This window comes from Aquarana catesbeiana, linkage group LG13 (assembly GCF_042186555.1).
Source record: "Aquarana catesbeiana isolate 2022-GZ linkage group LG13, ASM4218655v1, whole genome shotgun sequence".
In the NCBI taxonomy this organism is placed as follows: domain Eukaryota; kingdom Metazoa; phylum Chordata; class Amphibia; order Anura; family Ranidae; genus Aquarana; species Aquarana catesbeiana.
In genome coordinates, this window is record NC_133336.1 from 11,051,152 (window position 1) to 11,070,934 (window position 19,783).

The following is a 19,783-nucleotide window of genomic DNA, read 5'->3' on the forward strand; positions in this document are numbered from 1 at the left end:
TAATGTCCCCTCAAGTCTTGATATTTAGGATTAGTCAAGTCACATAGTGGAGACTTTGCTGTCAATCCACCTTCTTGGTCAAATATTATATTGATTCTTAAAGCAGACATTAAGTTTCTTCCCATTAGGGAAAGGTCAGTCAGTCAAAACAGCAAAACACATATTTGTAAGATTTTCATCCTGTAATGTACTAACTTGTAATGGAGGAGTCACTTTATGTTGGACATCAGTTCCATTAATACCCATTGAGCAACCCTCTGTACATTCTGGAGTGATAAACCTATGATCAGTGAATGATATATTTTATGTAGACAAACCAAAAATGAGTAAAAATCTTCCCTGGGATTTTGTTTGCAAGACAACATAGTTTGTACACTTGTGTCCCCTTTGTATGCTTTCTGCCAAGCTAGTCCTAGTTGGCCCCAAAAAATATCCCACCCTTCAGGTTTGTCATAGGGATCTGCCATGATAAAAGCTGCCACTACATCAAATTCAACTGTGGTTTCAGGGTATACTGCTGGAATAATGATTTGGAGATCTTCTGCACTCATCCTAGCTCCTGTACAATACCTTTTTAGAAAAGCTGCAGCAGCTCCGGGATCCTTTCTAGGTTTAGGACAGGTGTCCCTTATATCTTTAATTAGCAGATGGGGAGGGGGATCTGAACCTGAGTATTACCTATCATGATCAAAGGAAGGGCCTTAGAGGGTTCCTTCTCTGTTTGCAGAACGAAAGACTCTACTTCTTGTAATGCTATAGCTAGTTCTTCTGATTTTTTTTTTTTCTCTAGCCTCTTTGCTTCCCTCTCTTCTTTCTCCCTGTCTTTCCTTTAGTACATTTTACAACATTTCATCATATATTTACAATCCTAGTCACCCGGGGGGGTAATTGTGTCGATTATGCGTCCCACAAATTTTCATTACCTCCTCCCAATCTTCCAGGGAACACGGTCCCAATGACCCCAAGCCTGAAAGATACAACTGATGTGCACGAGTTTGTACATTTTCCCAAAAAGGATCGACACAATTTGCCCCACAAGTGCCTTTTACAAAATCATAGGGGGAAGGTTGGTCCCGCTCACCTTCGGGAACTTCCTTCCCTAATTTATTTCCCATAATTATTTCACAATATCCTTAATGTCACAATGATACTTATAATACATATGACTCCTTCTTACTGTTAAACCTTCTTCAAATACAAAATTATTATGTATATTGAATCTCAAAGTTTGAGCCCTCGGGGTACCTTCTCTAAATAAAGGTCCCTTTTCCAGTTTAAGATGGTAATAAACAAATGTCACAAAGGTGTTCTGAGTGTAACACACAACAAACACAATAACACTGATATAACTCTATAACTCTATGTATATCACTTATCAAGATCAAACCAAATAGTAAATCAACTCCCTTATGTCGAAGTATATATTCACATATGCATATGATCACAACAAAATACAGAGCAATATATTCATGAAGAAACAATATTAAATTGTGTGCACACAATTTCCCCTTCTTTTTCTTTTTTTCCATACACCCGTCCTGTATTTTAAGAAAGCATCAAATGCTCTCTATAATCCTATAAGTCCGACCAGCCTAGCGGGACATCTTTTAACCATTAAAACTATGCGACTTCTTTATCCCAGGAGAGCCAACCTAGCAATCCTCGAGATTATGCTACCTCTTTATCCCAGGGGAGCCAACCTAGCAATCCTCGAGATTATAAAATTTAAAAAAATAAAAACAATAGGGGTCAATCGTGCCAGGATAAGTGAAAAGGCTTCGCAAAATGAGTTTACGAAGTTCCACTCACCTGTCAATCGATTACCCCAACTTCTGGTACCATTTCTGTTAAGCCGCCCCATATTTCTCATTTGAACCCGGGTTGGACCTCTGGGTGTATGGATAGAACGCTCTGATCGATCGGGTAATCAAGACACACACATGGGATGGTGAATCGAAATTACAATGGTTTACTGGGTTTGCATATATCTTATACACTTACAGAGAGAGAGAAAAACCTCCCTCTTATTATCAGCCAATGAGATTGAAGCATAAAACGTCATAAATTGCATATTCTACCTAGAGATATCCCTCAGGCTATATCTAAATATAAGTTTGTATATATGTAACCACGTATGCTAGGCAATCTGCCAATTGTTCCAGACATGGCACCTTTGTGTTGTCACTTCATATTTTGCTAAATGTCAAGCTAACCACACGTACATCCTGTTCAAGTACATAGCTTGCAAATAATCTTTGCACTTCTAATTTTCTGCATAAGAAAGCAAAATATTTCTTCTTGTATAACATATCTTAAAGCAGCACTCTAACATCTGTACAAAAGGTAACGTAGGATCAGGATGTGCCAACCCAGGAGCAGAAACAAAGGCAGCCTTGAGACTTTCAAAGGCCTTAATGGACTCTGTGCCAACTCTGTGGCTTACCGTTCTCTCTGGTCATATCGGTCAGGGGCTTGACCAGAGATGAGAAGTGACGAATAAACTTCCGATAATAGTTGGCAAAACCCAGGAAATGCTGCAGAGGATGTAACCCCATGGGTCGAGGCAACTGTAGGACTGCCGAAAGTTTCTCTGGGTCCATCGAAAAACCAGCAGGGGAAATGACATGGGAATTTAACCTGTTCCCGATGGAACTCACATTTCTCCAGTTTACAATAGAGATTGTTCTCTCTTAATTTCTGAAGCACACGACAGACATCTGTGTGGTGGCTCTCGAACAACCCTCCCCCCCGTTTGGATCGCATCCAGAACATGCGAACAGGTAAAAACTTTGTTCGAACACGCGAACACCATTAAAGTCTATGGGACACGAACATGAAAAATCAAAAGTGCTAATTTTAAAGGCTTAAATGCAAGGTATTGTCATAAAAAGTGTTTGGGGACCCGGGTCCTGCCCCTGGGGACATGTATCAATGCAAAAAAAGTTTTAAAAACGGCTGTTTTTTTCGTGAGCAGTGATTTTAATAATGCCTAATGTGAAACAATAGAAGTGTAATATTCCTTTAAATTTCGTACCTGGGGGTGTCTATAGTATTCCTGTAAAGTGGCACATGTTTCCCGTGTTTAGAACAGTCTGACAGCAAAATGAAATTTCTAAAGGAAAAAAAAGTCATTTAAAAGTGCTAGGGCTAGTGCCGGGTATAATGAATTGTCGGTCCGGCAATACACATAAAAGATCACTGATAAAAATAGCATGGAATTTTCCCACAGAGGAACCCCGAACCAAAATTAAAAAAAAAAAATAAAAATATGCGTTGGGGTCCCCCTAAATTCCATACCAGGCCCTTCAGGTCTGGTATGAATATTAAGGGGAACCCCCGCACCAAATTTTTTTTTAAAAAATGGCGTGGGGGTCCCCCTCAAAATCCATACCAGACCTGATTTTAAGGGGAACCCCGCGCCAAAATTTTAAAAAATGGCGTGGGTCCCCCCAAAAATCCATACCAGATCCTTATCAAAGCACGCAACCTGGCAGGCCGCAGGAAAAGAGGGGGGACGAGAGAGCGCCCCCCCTCCTGAACCGTACCAGGCCACATGCCCCACATGCCCTCAACATTGGGAATGTGCTTTGGGGTAGTGGCCCCCAAAAGCACCTTGTCCCCATGTTGATGGGGAGAAGGGCCTCATCCCCACAACCCTTGCCCGTTGGTTGTGGGGATCTGTGGGTAGGGGGGCTTAACAGAATCTGGAAGCCCCCTTTAACAAGGGGACCCCTAGATCCCGGCCCCCCCATGTGAATTGGTAATGGGGTACAAATGAAATGAAAAAACCCCTACCATTTCACAAAAAAGTGTCAAAAATGTTAAAACGGGTGACCCCACCCCCCTCTGACAACACGGGGAATGCCATAGGGATGGCCCCACCCTCCATTATATAAGAACTGTCACGTCAACAGAAGCATCACACAGCGGAACACTCCCACTGAGGAGGATTGTGTGGAGGACGAAGCGGAGAAGAAGCCGGAGGAAGATGCCAGACGAGAAGACCAGAGAAGGAAGCGGAGAAAGAAGCGGGGGAAGAAGAAGATGGAGGAAGAAGAAGAACACCGAAGGAAAACCAGAAGAAAGAAGCTGGAAGAAGAAACGGGGAAAGAAGAAGAAATTAATAAAGAAATTGTCAAAAACCGTCTCGTCTAACATTTTTGACACTTTTTTTGTGAAATGGTAGGGGTACATTACCAATTCACACAGGGGGGCCGGGATATGGGGGTCCCCTTGTTAAAGGGGGCTTCCAGAGTCCGATAAGCCCCCTCTCCCGCAGACCCCCACAACCACCAGGCAAGGATTGTGGGGATGAGGCCCTTCTCCCCATCAACATGGGGACAAGGTGCTTTGGGGGGCCGCTACCACAAAGTACCCTCCCAATGTTGAGGGCATGTGGCCTGGTACGGTTCAGGAGGGGGGGCGCTCTCTCATCCCCCCTCTTTTCCTGTGGCCTGCCAGGTTGCGTGCTCGGATAAGGGTCTCGTATGGATTTTTGAGGGGGACCCCACACCATTTTTAAAAAATGTTTGCAGGGGGTTCCCCTTAATATCCATACCAGACCTGAAGGGCCTGGTATGGAATTTAGGGGGACCCCACACTTTTTTTTTTAATTTTGGTTTGGGCTTCCCCTGTGGGGTAATTCCATGCCGTTTTTATCAATAAACTTTTATGTGGATTGCTGGACCGACAATTCATTATAGCCGGCACTAGTGCTAGCACTTTTAAATGACTTTTTTTTCCTTTAGAAATGTCATTTTGCTGTCAGACTGTTCTAAACATGGGAAACATGCACCATTTTACAGGCATACTATAGACACCCCCCCCCAGGTACGAAATTTAAAGGAATATTACACTTTTATTGTTTCACTTTAAGCATTATTAAAATCACTGCTCCCGAAAAAACACCAGTTTTTAAAACTTTTGTGCATTGATACATGTCCCCTGGGGCAGGACACAGGTCCCCAAACACTTTTTATGACAATAGCTTGTATATAAGCCTTTAAAATTGGCACTTTTGATTTCTCCCATAGACTTTTAAAGGGTGTGCCGCGGCTTTCGAATTTGCCGCAAACACCCCAAATTGTTCACTATTTGGCGAATGGGCTTACAGCCAATGTTCGAGTCTAACTCATGTTCGACCCGAACAGACAGCTCATCCCTACTCTCCAGGGACTTGGAAAATATGAGGATATCATCGAGATAAACCAGCACACAACTGCAACAAATCTCGGAGGACATCGTTAATAAATTCCTGGAAAACTGCCGGGGCATTACAAAGGCCAAAAGGCATTACGAGGTACTCATAATGGCCTGTTCTGGTATTAAACGCAGTTTTCCACTTGTCGTTCTCCTTAATCCTCACAAGATTGTAAGCCCCTCTCAGTTTAAGCTTAGTGAAAACCATTGCGGTCAAATAACTCTGTAATCAACGGGATCGGGTAGGCATTCTTAATCGTGAAACGATTGAGACCCCTATAATCAATGCAAGATCTCAGTTCACCGCTCTTCTTCACAAAGAAGAAACCAGCACCAACAGGAGACAAGGATCTGTGGATGAAACCACGAGAAAGTGCGTCTGCAACATACTCCTCCATGGCTTTATCCTCCAAGACCGACAATGGGTAAACCCGACCACAAGGGGGAGTGGCACTAGGTTGAAGGTCAATTGCATAATCATACGGCCGGCATGGAGGCAAACTACCGGCTTGACCTTTGTCAAAAGCATGGCTAAAATCACGGTACTCCTCTGGCAGGGAGGTACACAGGACCTTGGCTACCTACCGGAAGCATGTTTCACTGCATTGTGGTGACCAGGAGAGAACCTCAGCATGGAGCCAATCAAAAGAGGGGTTGTGCCTCTGTAACCAAGGATAACCAATAACCAGCGGAAACTAGGGAGAGAAAATCACTTGGAATTGGATTATCTCATGGTGAAGAGCCCCTACGGCCATAGACAACAGAACTGTCTCATGAGTCACATGGGCAGGCTGTAGAGGTCTCCTGTCAAGAGCCTCAATGGCAAGTGGAGTGTCATGCAACTGCAGTGGAATCCAGTGCTTTGATACAAAGGCAGCATCAATGAACAGGCCTGCAGCCCCAGAGTCGATTAAAGCCTGTATCTCAATAGACGACTTAGCCCAAGAAAGGGTGACCAAAACCAGGGGCTTATCCTTCTGGATAACTGGGGACAACATAAAACCACCTAAGGTCTGTCCATGACAGGACCTCAAGGTTCGGGTGTTCCCAGGATGGGTAGGACAAGACTTCAAAAAGTGACCTGCCTGGTCACAATAAAGGCACAATCTCTCCCTCCTCTTAAAGGCTCTCTCATCCGCAGAGGGACACGTGAAGCCCAAGTGCATGGGTTCACCTTCACTGACCGACTCGGTACCAGGAGGCATGGGAGGTGAGGGAGGCACGGGTGGGACTGCAAAGCTCAGAGGTAAACGTACAGGAGGCTTCCGCAAGCGCTCCTTAAAAGAAAGTCTTTCTCTGAGTCTTGAGTCAATGAGGGTGGCAAACGAGATCAAGCTCTCCAGCTCAGTGGGTATATCAGTGGGCCTCATTATTCCAAGCAACCTCTGCTGCCAGAGTACGGTACTCAATGGCGTTGTCGGCAACAGTTCTCATACTCTGTTTGATGGACATGAGGCACTTGGCAACAGAAGCGGAGCATGCGAGAACGTCAAATACAATTTTAAAGGAGGCCACAAACTCAGGGTAACTCAAGACAACAGGTTTTTGCGTCTCCCATAGAGGGTTAGCCCAGGCCAAGGCTCTCTCAGAAAGCAAAGATATCACGAACCCTACTTTGCTTCTGTCCGTGGGAAATGCCTGGGCCAGCATCTCAAAGTATATCTAAACTTGGTTGAGAAACTGTTTTGCTTGCATCTATCTAGCAAGGTTACTCTGTGGTATAAGCAAGGAAGCTGAGATTTCTGCAGTGTGTATATGTGCTTTACTATACAAAGATGCTGTACATACAAAAACTATTACAATATGAGGAATACAATACAATACTGATAAATATCTATAACAAACAAAATGCCTAGCACAGCTTATGGTCTATAACAGTACAAATACACTTAAAGGTTACTTATCTTCTGTTACTGTATGTTCATGATCTCCATTGGCAACGATTCTCCTGGAGCATCAGGCAAGTTTCTTCTGTCATGAGTGGCTTCTGATGTTACATCTTAAGTGTGTGTGTGTGTGTGTGTGTGTGTGTGTGTCTCTCTACTCACCCCTTTTATGTGTCAGGCTGTTTACCATAGTTACCAAACAACAGAAAACATACCTGTTTACTGTAGCTGTAGAAACAATGGACTGTTGAAAACTGTCAACTGAATACAAAAATGGTATCTTCGTACCACTGTCTACTCAAACCAAGACAGTAATTTAACAGTCATTCTTTCAGTTTGAAAGCTGAAAGAATCTCAAACAAGTAATGTCTTACTTGTTTACTGTAGCTATAGAGACAATAGCCTGTTAATTGAACTGTCAATTGAATATAACAATGGTATCTGACCCCATTGTATAAAACAGCATTTGTTTGAGAAATCTACTCAAGTCAAAAAACTGACAGTAATCTGACCAACGGACTATTGTAATATTGTCCCATGTATCTTATGTCTGATTAATATAAAAAAAATCATATTTTTAGCAAACGCAACACATTCCGCCCTAGATTTTTTTTTCTTTCAGACTCCATACAGAAAATGACTTCATTACTATGAAAACTCATTTTAAACATTCATTTTCCTTGAATGAAACACCTCCCATATTTCTGTCATCCCATCCCTCTGTCCATTCTAAAGTTCTTTAGAAACAAGTCCAGGCTTGTAATACATCAAAGGCCTTGCTCTCCACAGCTCTTGCGATCTTCCGTCATTCTTTCCATCATGTTCTATGGATCAAATTGGAGTTAGCCTGTGGAGTGGAAAACAAAGCAGATTATCTGTTCCTTCTAATAATACATAAACAGTAGATCCAGGCCCTTTAGCTAAAATCTCTCCTCTAAGTGGCTTCTTGCCTGGATATCTGACTAACACTTTTCCCCCTGACTGTACCCACTTCTGACCCTCCCAAAGAACATCAATAGGGAGGAGAGGAAATATACTGATATTTCCCAGAAGATCACTGCCGTTTATTTTGGAAGGTTTGCTGTTATGTAGCCTCACTTTCCACTCTTGCTGGGAAGTATCCACTAACCAGTCAGAGTCCCAGCCACTGTCTTGAAGCTCATCTGTCAATGCAAATGTAACTTCAAACCTTCCTGCCAGATTCCCTCTCATTCCTAGATAGGCTTCAGCTTCAGATACATCACTCTTGGTTTCTATGTCATGGGAAGCAGTAACATGGTATCTGTTAAGCCCTGTTCTTTCAGGAACCTTACATAAATACTGAACTCTGCACTCCAGCTGTGGAATCTGTGCCCCAACCCCTACCATCCTCTCATATGGTGTGCTTTTGGCAATTGGCCTAGAATTTAACAACATGACTGCCTGTGTGAGGGCCCGATCCCACCCCCCTAGTGTATGTGTGGGTGTAAGTTTGCGCATCTGTTCCTTCAATAGCCCGTTGTATCTTTCAATCAAACCAGCTGCCTGTGGATGGTATGGGATGTGGCACAACCAGTACACTCCAGAATCTTTGGCCCACTGCTGTACTGTTGATCCGATGAAGTGTGAGCCGTTATCACTTTGGACTTGTTTGGGACAACCATAAGCAACGACAAGTTTCTGGAGCAGTTGAAGCATTGTGGCTTGATCTGCATGTTTGCAAGGATGGACAAGCATAAGTCCTGAATAGGTGTCCACTGCAGTACAACAATATCTCAGTCCATTGTTTCCCCGGGGCAGGGGACCAATGAAGTCAATCTGCCAGATCTCTGCAGGCCTCTCACCCCTCTTAATCGACCCAGTGGAGTACTTTTGCAATGGCCATTGTCACACTTCTCCACACACTGTACAGTTCTCTATTACAGTCTTTATTATGTCCATGGATAAAGGCAATCCTCTCTGCTGTGCCCATTCATATGTTGCTTTCTGCCCAAAATGTCCAGATTGCTTGTGGGCCCAGTTTGCCAAGTTCATCAAGACAGGATCAATTGGCACAACTGCCTTCACTTTGGCGATTTCATCTGCAACTCTGTTATAGTTCTCAAAGTCTGAGACTAGGGGCACATATGCATCAAAATGCCCCACTTTTATGGTGCAGGAGTGAGCTTCCTTCCAGATGTAGTCCCATACTTCCTTGCCTCCCCACACCACCTTTCCATGAATCATCCATTATTGGACTTCCACATGGGCATCCAAGTTGTCAGTCCTTTAAAATCCACCCAGCTGTCAGTGTAGATAGTGACATGGAAAGAAGGATCCCCCTGAGTCATCACTACAGCTTTCAACTCTGCAGACTGACTGGACCCTCCAATTCTGGTCTCCTGCAGGACTGTGTCGGTATTTGGGTTGTAGGCTGCTGCTGTCCATTTATGCCCAGTTGAGGCAACTATGGCTGAACCATCAGTGAACCACACTGACTCCTTCATGTCTTCTGACAGAGACTGAAAGAGTGGAGCCTCTTGAATGGGGGATGACTGCAGCACAGGAATTTTTTCTTCTGGCTGGGTGCTGGTAAAAGTAACAAGCCCTGTCAACTGTTTTGAAATGTCTCTAACATCTCCAGCTGCAACACCCCCTCTTTCTTAAAGGTACCACTTCCATTTCATCAGTGTCTGGTTCTGGGCTACAGCTGCCCTAGTGGTCAGTCCATTATCTCTCACCCATCCTGCTATTGGAAATGCAGTATGGATGGTGACTGTGTCCTTCCCTGTAATGGTCTCTACATGTTGAAGCGCTGTATAGGCCCCAAACAGGTACTTCTCTAGGGGCGTGCATCTCTTCTGTGCCCCTGTCAGTTGTTTGGACCAAAATCCAATGAGTATTGCTCTCAGTCCTTTCTTTTCATTTGGCTGCCATAGATTCCAAGATATGGTACCATTCTGCTCCACTAAATCCAGATAAAATGGTACTCCTTGTCTCACGGGTCCTAATCCCTGATGCTGCAAAATAGCCTCTTTAGCAGCCAGGAATGCAGCCTGCTGCTCTGAACCCCATGAGAACTCAGTCTTTTTTCTGGTAACATTATATATAGGCCTCAGAATCAGTCCAAGATGTAGGATGAACGATCTCCAGAACCCCACAACTCCAATGAACTTCTGTGCCTCCTCTTTGGTAGTAGGGGGTGGCAGAGCCTGGATAGTTTGCACAACTGTCTCTGGAATTTTCCTCTACGGCCCAGTCCACATCATTCCCAGGAATTTCACTTCTGTGGCAGGTCCTTGGCATGTGTCTCTGTTGATAGCCCACCCTCTGTTCTCCAAGTGCTCCATCAGCAGGTGCACTGCTTCAGTTACATCTTCCAGAGATCACAATGTCATCAATGTAGTGGAACACAGCGACTTTCAAATTCAGGGTACTTAAATCTCAAGCAATCAGTCCATGACAAATCATTGGAGAATGAAGATAGCCTTGCGGAAGGACAGTGAAAATGTACTGGCGGCCGTCCCACACCATAGCAAACTGGTCTTGACACTCTGGGTCTATCAAAATTGAAAAGAAAGCATTAGCCAGGTCTATCACAGCATGATATTCTCCTGCCTCTTTAGCAATTTTCTCAACAATTGAGATCATATCTGGTACAGCTGACTTCAATGGAGGTGCCACTTTGTTTAGACCTCTGTAATCCACAGTCATTCTATATGTCCCATCAGGTTTTTTTACTGGGAACACCGGAGACGAGAAAGGACTTACAGCAGGTCTAATGATCCCTACTCTCAACAGTTCTTGAATAGTCTTGCCAATTTCTTTGTGGCCTCCAGGAAGTCTGTACTTCTTGAGACTGACTGGCTTCTCTGGTGGAGGAATGTATACAGGGGTCCATTTCGCATGACCTCTGACCACAGCCTTCACCGCCCTAACCAGATACGCTTTATCAGGATACCCGAATGTGAATGTACCTCTTTCAGTCTGAATTGACTGACCTTGAAGTACATCCACCCCAAGAATATTTTCAGGTAACTCTGATACCAAACATTTGTCATAAATCCTGATCCCTTGCCAATAGCCAATTTCACCCGTATCCTAACTGCTGGTGTGGTTTGCCCTCCCAAACCTTCTACATAAATCAATTCTCCTTTGTGATGGGAAGGATTACCTTGCAAAAGTGTAACTTCAGCTCCGCTATCAACTAAAGCCATTACATGTGTAGGAGAAGATGACTTCCCCCACCATACAGTGACAGGTGCATATGGGCACCGGTCTCCTGCTGTCACTGCCCTCACGGCTATTACAGGAGAATCACCTTCCCTTCATAAAGGATAAGGAACCTCCCAATCCCCTTTTCTGATTCTCTCTAACTCCTCCCCAGGATAAAGGGATTTGGTTTCATGTTCAGTTTTGGAAATTGGTTTGGGGCTAACAGGAGGGGTCTGTTCTGTTTTCTCTAAGTCCAGGCTGGTGTTATCTTCACTAGTAGTGTTTCTAACCCTGACAGTTTTCCCTACTAAATGTTTCCACCTCTTCAGCATTTCTGCAGTAGAAATCCCATCTATCTCATCTTTAGGTACTCCTGCCTTTAATAGGTCCACCCACATTTCTTTCCTAGAAATAACTAGCCTGGTTTTCTCTTCACCTCTTGTCTTCTCTACCCCATTCCCTTTCTTCTCTGTTCTTTTCTGCTTGTATTCTTCCTGTCTGGCCTTGACCTTATCTACTGCCCTGAGGTTTTGTTTTAGTCTCCTCTAGCTCCCCCAACTGGCTTAAAAGGGTTGTGGCTTCATGAATCTTTCTGTTTAATCCCAGGCCTCCCAACAAGGAAAATATTGGAGCTCTGAGATTAAATGGTGCAGACTTCATCAGCTTAGAGAGCAGACGTAAAGTGTTCCATATCTGGACCCATCCATTCTGGAAACGTATTTAATCCAGTTATACAACCCATCTCACGTAACCTGGAAATACCCTCTCCTATTGATCTCAAGGAGTAGGTATTTTCCAGGTCAGTAGGACTAGCGCATACTCGGACTATTCCATCTCTCACCAGGTCTAACAGTGAAAAATTCACTCTAAACTCTCGGGCTTTTCACATTGCCTGACGCAATTGTGGATCATGGGTTAACACTACCATAGTCACTGCTTCCTTACCTGACAAAACACCGTCCACCCCTTCATCCCATAAGCGTAAGAGCCAGGTCAATAGGGGCTCCCCAGACCTTTGTATTGTTTTGTCAGCTCATGGAGTTCAGTTTGTGTAAACTCCTGTACTTCTTCAAATTCAACATCTCTGGGGTTGCGATAATGCACCTCCCCATCTGCCATATCTTCTCTATCATGTTGTCGTTTCCTATGCTTAGTAATGAGAGGTCTGGCATACTTTTTCTTTCGCACTAGCAGATCATCATGTGAAATATCAAACTCTATCTCCTCATACTCACTATCATTTAAGGAGAGCACATCCTCACAATTCCAATTTCGGGATGTGACAATGGCACATACCCTTTACTAACAGGTTTACGGCCCTTCCTTTTCCTTAAGGCATTAATTGATTTGGTCATGAGGGCTGCACACCGCTCTTGCAAATCATCAGCCCGACTAGCAGTTGAATGCACACACTCTGAAGCAACTGCTAGCTGGTCTTTTAATACCTTAACTTCTGCCTCTGCCTTCTCCCTTCTCTGTGATTCAGTGTAAATAGCATTAAGGAAATACCAGCCCACTGTGGACACTGTCCTCTTCTCTTTTTTACTTAAATCCAACCCCTTAAGGCTAAAATCTACAAAATGATCTGAGACTTTATCACCCCAAGTCAGCTTCAAGGGAGAAGCATACTTCACAAATTCTTTAGCAAGAGGCTCCCACTCATTGTCTCTGGCCCAGACAGGTAAGCTGCACACTTCCTTCTGGCCACCAGAACCCTCTGCAGCCTTGCTTTTCCTAAACAGCTTACACAGCAGTTTACCTAGTACAAGCTACACAACACACTACAGAAAAACAGGTCTGCTTCAGTTGAATTATAGCACAGATCGCGGCACGAGCCCCCAAATGTTTTGCTTGTGTCTATCTAGCAAGGTTACTCTGTGGTATAAGCAAGGAATCTGAGGTTTCTGCAGTGTGTAAATGTGCTTTACTATACACAGATGCTGTACATACAAAAACTATTACAATATGAGGAATACAATACAAGACTGACAGACATCTATAACAAACAAAATGCCTAGCACAGCTTATGGTCTATAACAGTAAAAATACACTTAAAGGTTACTTATCTTCTGTTACTGTATGTTCGTGATCTCCATTGGCAACGATTCTCCTGAAGCATCAGGCAAGTTTCTTCTATCATGAGTGGCTTCTGATGTTACAGCATGATTGTGTGTGTGTCTCTCTACTCACCCCTTTTATGTGTCAGGCTGTTTACCATAGTTACCAAACAACAGAAAACATACCTGTTTACTGTAGCTGTAGAAACAATGGACTGTTGAAAACTGTCAATTGAATACAAAAGTGGTATCTACGTACCCATTGTCTACTCAAACCAAGACAGTCATTTAACAGTCATTCTTTCAGTTTGAAAGCTGAAAGAATTTTAAACAAGTAATGTCTTTACTTTAGCTATAGAGACAATAGCCTGTTAATTGAACTGTCAATTGAATACAACAATGATATCTACCCCCATTGTATAAAACAGCATTTGTTTGAGAAATCTACTCAAGCCAAAAAACTGACAGTAATCAACTCACTATTGTAATATTGTAATATTGTCCCATGTATCTTATGTCTGATTAATATTAAAAAATCATATTTTTAACAAACGCAACACAGAAACCCACTGCATTGAACTGGATCGCCCCCAAATCGCTGGGGAAGCAGAGCGAAACCGGACATTCTAATACTCAAGGCGGGTACCTGCACAGAGACCGGCGCAGCAGCAGGGACGGCCTACAACACAGGTTGTACCGGAGCATCCAAAGTGGGGGAATCCAGGTGAGCCGTGCAACTCAGGAGTGTTTGTAATGCCATGGCAAACTGATTCATGCGGTGATCTTGCTCATCCAATCTGGAAAAAATATTACCAACAAGTGGATTAACGTTATCTTCTGAATTCATGGCCTTCGCCTACTGTCAGAAGCCATGAATCAGACCGAGACAGAAGTACAGTAAAATCACACTTGTTTATTAATAAAAATAAAAAGGTAAATAGAGTAAGCCTAGTCAAAGCATAGCCAGAGTCCAGTAACCGGATCGAGTAGTCAGTTAAGCCAGAGTTCAGTAACCAGATCAAGTAAACAGCCAGGCCAGAAGTAGAAGAACAGCAAGCAGGATAAGGAGCCAGAAGGGATGTCAGCAAAGCCAGTCTTTAAACAGGAACACAGGGGATGGTTTCTTGTGATGTGACCAAGGCGGAGGCAGGAATGAAGTGAGCTGGAGATCTTTAAGTAGGCGGGACTGACGAGCAGATCTACAACAGCTGGTTAACTGTGGAGAGAGATGAGAGCTGGCAATTAGCCGATAGCTGAGCGGCCAGCTCAGAGAAGGAAGGGCTGAGCCAGCCCTGACATACCTATAATTTAATAGTTAGTAATAGTTAAGTTATTATTAGTTAGTCTTTCAAATTTTCGTTTTTTTTTTTTCTTATTTTCGGATTTTTGAATTTACGAATTTACGAATTGCCATCATAACGAATGACCCGAAAAATGAAAAAGAAAACGAATGAAACGAAAATTAACACATTTTTCGGCAGTGCACACGTCTATTATCCTCTAATAAGACAATGTTAGTTCTCTCATAGAAAACTGCTGAAATAATAAAATATCAAGCAATCCAAAAAGTTCAGAACTACATCATTATGACCACTGGATGGTGGAGTATCAGCGGAAATAAGTATGCTCTGCATCACCATCTAGTGGTCATAATGTAGTATTTTCCACAATCGCACATTCAAACTGCAGAGGGTATAGCCAGAGAACCGATGACTTTGCTCCATTCACACAAAAGAAATTTACATGCAGTTTCAATGGACATTTATTTTATACATACAACGCAAAGTGTAACTTTTACATGTGAATTTATAGTGCCAAGCTGAGACTTTAATTTTAAATGAGATTTTAAATGTGAGCTTTGATTGGATGACCACCAACATCAAGGGATATATTTTGTAAGGTTTTAACTCTTTTCTACTCTAAAACTAAAAAGAAAGGAAAAAGGTAAATGAAGAAGAGTTAAGCAGATAAAGAGTCATTAAGAGTTATGAGAAGAACAATATCACAGGTGCTTGAGGCCTATATAACCTCGTGTAGAACTCATTGTGAGCCTGATCATTTTTGAGTCTGCTGGAACTCTGTCCAAGTGGAACTGGTCTAAGTGGTGAGTTGAAACCAGAGTTTAAAACAGGAGGTTATAACAGAGGTCATAGTACCTGTGTAGTGTGAGTACCTGAGTGTTGTCTGAGTAGTGTGTGGATCGTTAGTACTTGTGTATTGTGTACTGTATACTTGTGTATTGTGTACTGTATACTTGTGTATTGTGTGCTGTATACTTGTGTATTGTGTGCTGTATACTTGTGTATTGTGTACTGTATACTTGTGTATTGTGTACTGTATACTTGTGTATTGTGTACTGTATACTTGTGTATTGTGTGCTGTATACTTGTGTATTGTGTGCTGTATACTTGTGTATTGTGTACTGTATACTTGTGTATTGAGTACTGTATACTTGTGTATTGCGAGTGCACGTAGGTCTACTAACCTTCTATAAGGAGGTGAGTTGCCATCTAGATAAAGGAAGGCCCGTAGACGTGGTGTATCTGGATTTTGCAAAAGCATTTGACACAGTTCCCCATAAACGTTTACTGTACAAAATAAGGTGCGTTGGCATGGACCATAGGGTGAGTACATGGAATGAAAACTGGCTACAAGGGCGAGTTCAGAGGGTGGTGATAAATGGGGAGTACTCAGAATGGTCAGGGGTGGGTAGTGGGGTCCCCCAGGGTTCTGTGCTGGGACCAATCCTATTTAATTTGTTCATAAACGACCTGGAGGATGGGATAAACAGTTCAATCTCTGTATTTGCAGACGATACTAAGCTAAGCAGGGCAATAACTTCTCCGCAGGACGTGGAAACCTTGCAAAAAGATCTGAACAAATTAATGGGGTGGGCGACTACATGGCAAATGAGGTTCAATGTAGAAAAATGCAAAATAATGCATTTGGGTGGCAAAAATATGAATGCAATCTATAGACTGGGGGGAGAACCTCTGGGGGGATCTAGGATGGAAAAGGACCTGGGGGTCCTAGTAGATGATAGGCTCAGCAATGCCAAGCTGCTGCTAATAAAGCAAACAGAATATTGGCATTAAAAAAGGGAATCAACTCCAGAGATAAAACGATAATTCTCCCGCTCTACAAGACTCTGGTCCGGCCGCACCTGGAGTATGCTGTCCAGTTCTGGGCACCAGTCCTCAGGAGGGATGTACTGGAAATGGAGCGAGTACAAAGAAGGGCAACAAAGCTAATAAAGGGTCTGGAGGATCTTAGTTATGAGGAAAGGTTGCGAGCTCTGAACTTATTCTCTCTGGAGAAGAGACGCTTGAGAGGGGATATGATTTCAATATACAAATACCGGACTGGTGACCCCACAATAGGGAGAAAACTTTTTTGCAGAAGAGAGTTTAACAAGACTCGTGGCCACTCATTAAAATAAAAAGAAGAGAGGTTTAACCTTAAACTACGTAGAGGGTTCTTTACTGTAAGAGCGGCAAGGATGTGGAATTCCCTTCCACAGGCGGTGGTCTCAGCGGGAGCATTGATAGTTTCAAGAAACTATTAGATAATCACCTGAATGACCACAACATACAGGGATATACAATGTAATACTGACACATAATCACACACATAGGTTGGACTTGATGGACTTGTGTCTTTTTTCAACCTCTCCTACTATGTAATTATAACTATGATAGGCACTGATAGGCAGCACTGATGGGCACTGATAGGTGGCACTGGAGGGCACTTATAGGCGGCATTGATGGGCGGCATTGATAGATGGCACTGATAGGCAGCACTCATCAGGAGGCACTGGCAGGCATCACCAATGGGCACAGAGTGCCATCCCTAATGGGCATTGATTGATATCCCTTGTGGGATCTAGTGGGCTTAGCTGGTGGTCATGGGTGGGCATCCTTGGGGGGATTGCACTGATAATCAATCAGACCCCCCCTGTCAGGAGAGCAGCCGATTGGCTCTCCTCTACTTGTGCCTATCAGTGCGAGTGGAGGAAAAGCCGATACATGGCTTTTCCTGTTTAGACCATGATCAGCTGTGATTGGACACAGAAGATCACATGGTAAAGAGCCTCCGTCATAGACTCTTTACCTAGATCAGAGATGCATTGTGTCAGACTGACACCCCACACCACCAATCACCATGCTGTGCACCCCCGGGGGCACGAGATCGCGGCTTCTCCTGCTGGATGTCATATGACGCCCAGTCAGGATAACAGAATCATGTAAAACAACCCATTCAGTTTAAAATAGAAATGAAAGGAAAAACATTTGTGTATAGTGATCACATTCCCTCTGTTCTCAGCTGCATAAGAGCTGGGGGAGGAGAAGCAGCAGCACACTGAGCTTCCTAGTGAATGGCTGTACAGTGGGGGGTGTCAGGACAAGTCTGATCATTGGAGGAGAGCAGGCTGAGTTCCCAGCACAGCTAGAGAACTGCCCATGGTGTGCTCTCCTGCTTAGTGTGGTCAGTATTTAATAGTAAAGTAGAGGGACTGGCGGGAACACCAGGGATTTCACACAAAGGAAGCAATACAAAGAGAACAGGAGACTTTCTCATACAAGTACATGGAACAGCAGACACATATCAGGAATATGAAGTGTTGGGGTAACAAACACTTTAAATGCTGCGGACAATCTGCCTTGGATCAGAGCCATGCATTGCCATGGTACAGGTGAGCCCGCTGCCATCATCATACCAACAAATGGGGCCATGCATCCTGGCACTATTGTTGTATGGTGCTGGCGGCTGACCTGTCCATGCCATGGCAAGTCACGGCATTGATCCGGGGCAAACCGGGTGTCATGGCACCCCAGAAGAACCGAGATGGCACTTCAGGGTTCCGTGGCTCTCTGGTTGGTAAACTCGGGTCTAGCCAACAGTCAGCAAAGGAACTGGAGAAAATAATTAGAAAAAACCCACAAAGATAATTGTATATATAGAATGTTTCTTGGTCTTTTCTTGTACTGATTATAAATCCCATCACCCGACACCAATCATCTTATAGAGTCAGAGATGAGCAGGTTGTGTTTGCTGATTATTTGCTGATCTTCTCATGTCTGTTATTATATTTCAGGCCGTACACCAGGCCGTCATATGTGTGGATGAAGGAGGGACAGAGGCCGCCGCAGCCACCGGCGTGGAGACAGCTAGACCTCCCCCAGAGATAATAATTGATAGGCCACCTTTTTTCGTCATTCTGCAAGAAAACATTCTTTTCATGGGGAAGATCATCAACCCTGCAGAGAAATAATCCTCAATGTTCCCATCTCTGCCACAATGTAACATTCCGGAGGATTAAATAAAACTTGATGAATAAAAGCCGTACATTCTCCGGATGGTTTTTCAGATATTTAGATCAGAGGGGTCTCCAAACTTTTCATAGGGCCTGTTTACTGTCCTTCAGACTTTAGGAGGGCCGGACTGTGCCCAGTGAGGGTAGAAAATATCCTGGACCCGGCATCAATGAGAATAAACATCAGTTATATAGAGCCTGTGGTGAGTAGGTGGAGGAATAGTGCCCCATCATTGGTATCAGTGGGAGGAATAGTGCCCCATCATTGGTATCAGTGGGAGGAATAGTGCCCCATCATTGGTGTCAGTGGTAGGAATAGTGCCCCATCATTGGTGTCAGTGGTAGGAATAGTGCCCCATCATTGGTGTCAGTGGGAGGAATAGTGTCCCATCATTAGTGTCAGTGGGAGGAATAGTGCCCCATCATTGGTGTCAGTGAGAGGAATAGTGCCCCATCATTGGTGTCAGTGGGAGGAATAGTGTCCCATCATTGGTGTCAGTAGGAGGAATAGTGTCCCATCATTGGTGTCAGTAGGAGGAATAGTATCCCATCATTGGTGTCAGTAGGAGGAATAGTGTCCCATCATTGGTATCAGTGGGAGGAATAGTGCCCCATCATTGGTGTCAGTGGGAGGAATAGTGTCCCATCATTGGTGTCAGTAGGAGGAATAGTGTCCCATCATTGGTATCAGTGGGAGGAATAGTGCCCCATCATTGGTGTCAGTGGGAGGAATAGTGTCCCATCATTGGTGTCAGTAGGAGGAATAGTGTCCCATCATTGGTGTCAGTAGGAGGAATAGTGTCCCATCATTGGTGTCAGTAGGAGGAATAGTGCCCCATCATTGGTGTCAGTGGGAGGAATAGTGCCCCATCATTGGTATCAGTGGGAGGAATAGTGCCCCATCATTGGTATCAGTGGGAGGAATAGTGCCCCATCATTGGTATCAGTGGGAGGAATAGTGCCCCATCATTACTATCAGTGGGAGGAATAGTGCCCCAAGATACTTCCCGCTAAGTGTAGATATATAAAGATCTTGGACATCAGGTGGTTTTACCCGGATCAGGGCTGCAGCTGAATCGCAGTGATCAGTCTCTATACAACCCTCTCTGGGTTTTCTTTTTTCTCCTCTTGAATGGAGAAAACGGAACATTTTA

The 19,783-nt window shown here is 43.8% G+C and overlaps 1 protein-coding gene across 2 annotated transcripts in view; it reads left to right on the forward strand.

Moving 5' to 3' along the window:
- LOC141117350 (alpha-1-antitrypsin-like) overlaps positions 1 to 18,655 on the forward strand; it is a 39,835-nt gene extending 21,180 nt beyond the window's left edge. For both annotated transcript variants that reach the window (XM_073610174.1, XM_073610175.1), the window contains exons 5-6: positions 13,878 to 14,039; positions 18,411 to 18,655. In XM_073610174.1, coding sequence (XP_073466275.1) covers positions 13,878 to 14,039; positions 18,411 to 18,587 — 339 coding nt within the window. In that variant the 3' untranslated portion in view covers positions 18,588 to 18,655. The remainder of the gene's footprint in view (positions 1 to 13,877; positions 14,040 to 18,410) is intronic.
- The last annotated feature ends 1,128 nt before the right edge of the window (positions 18,656 to 19,783 follow it).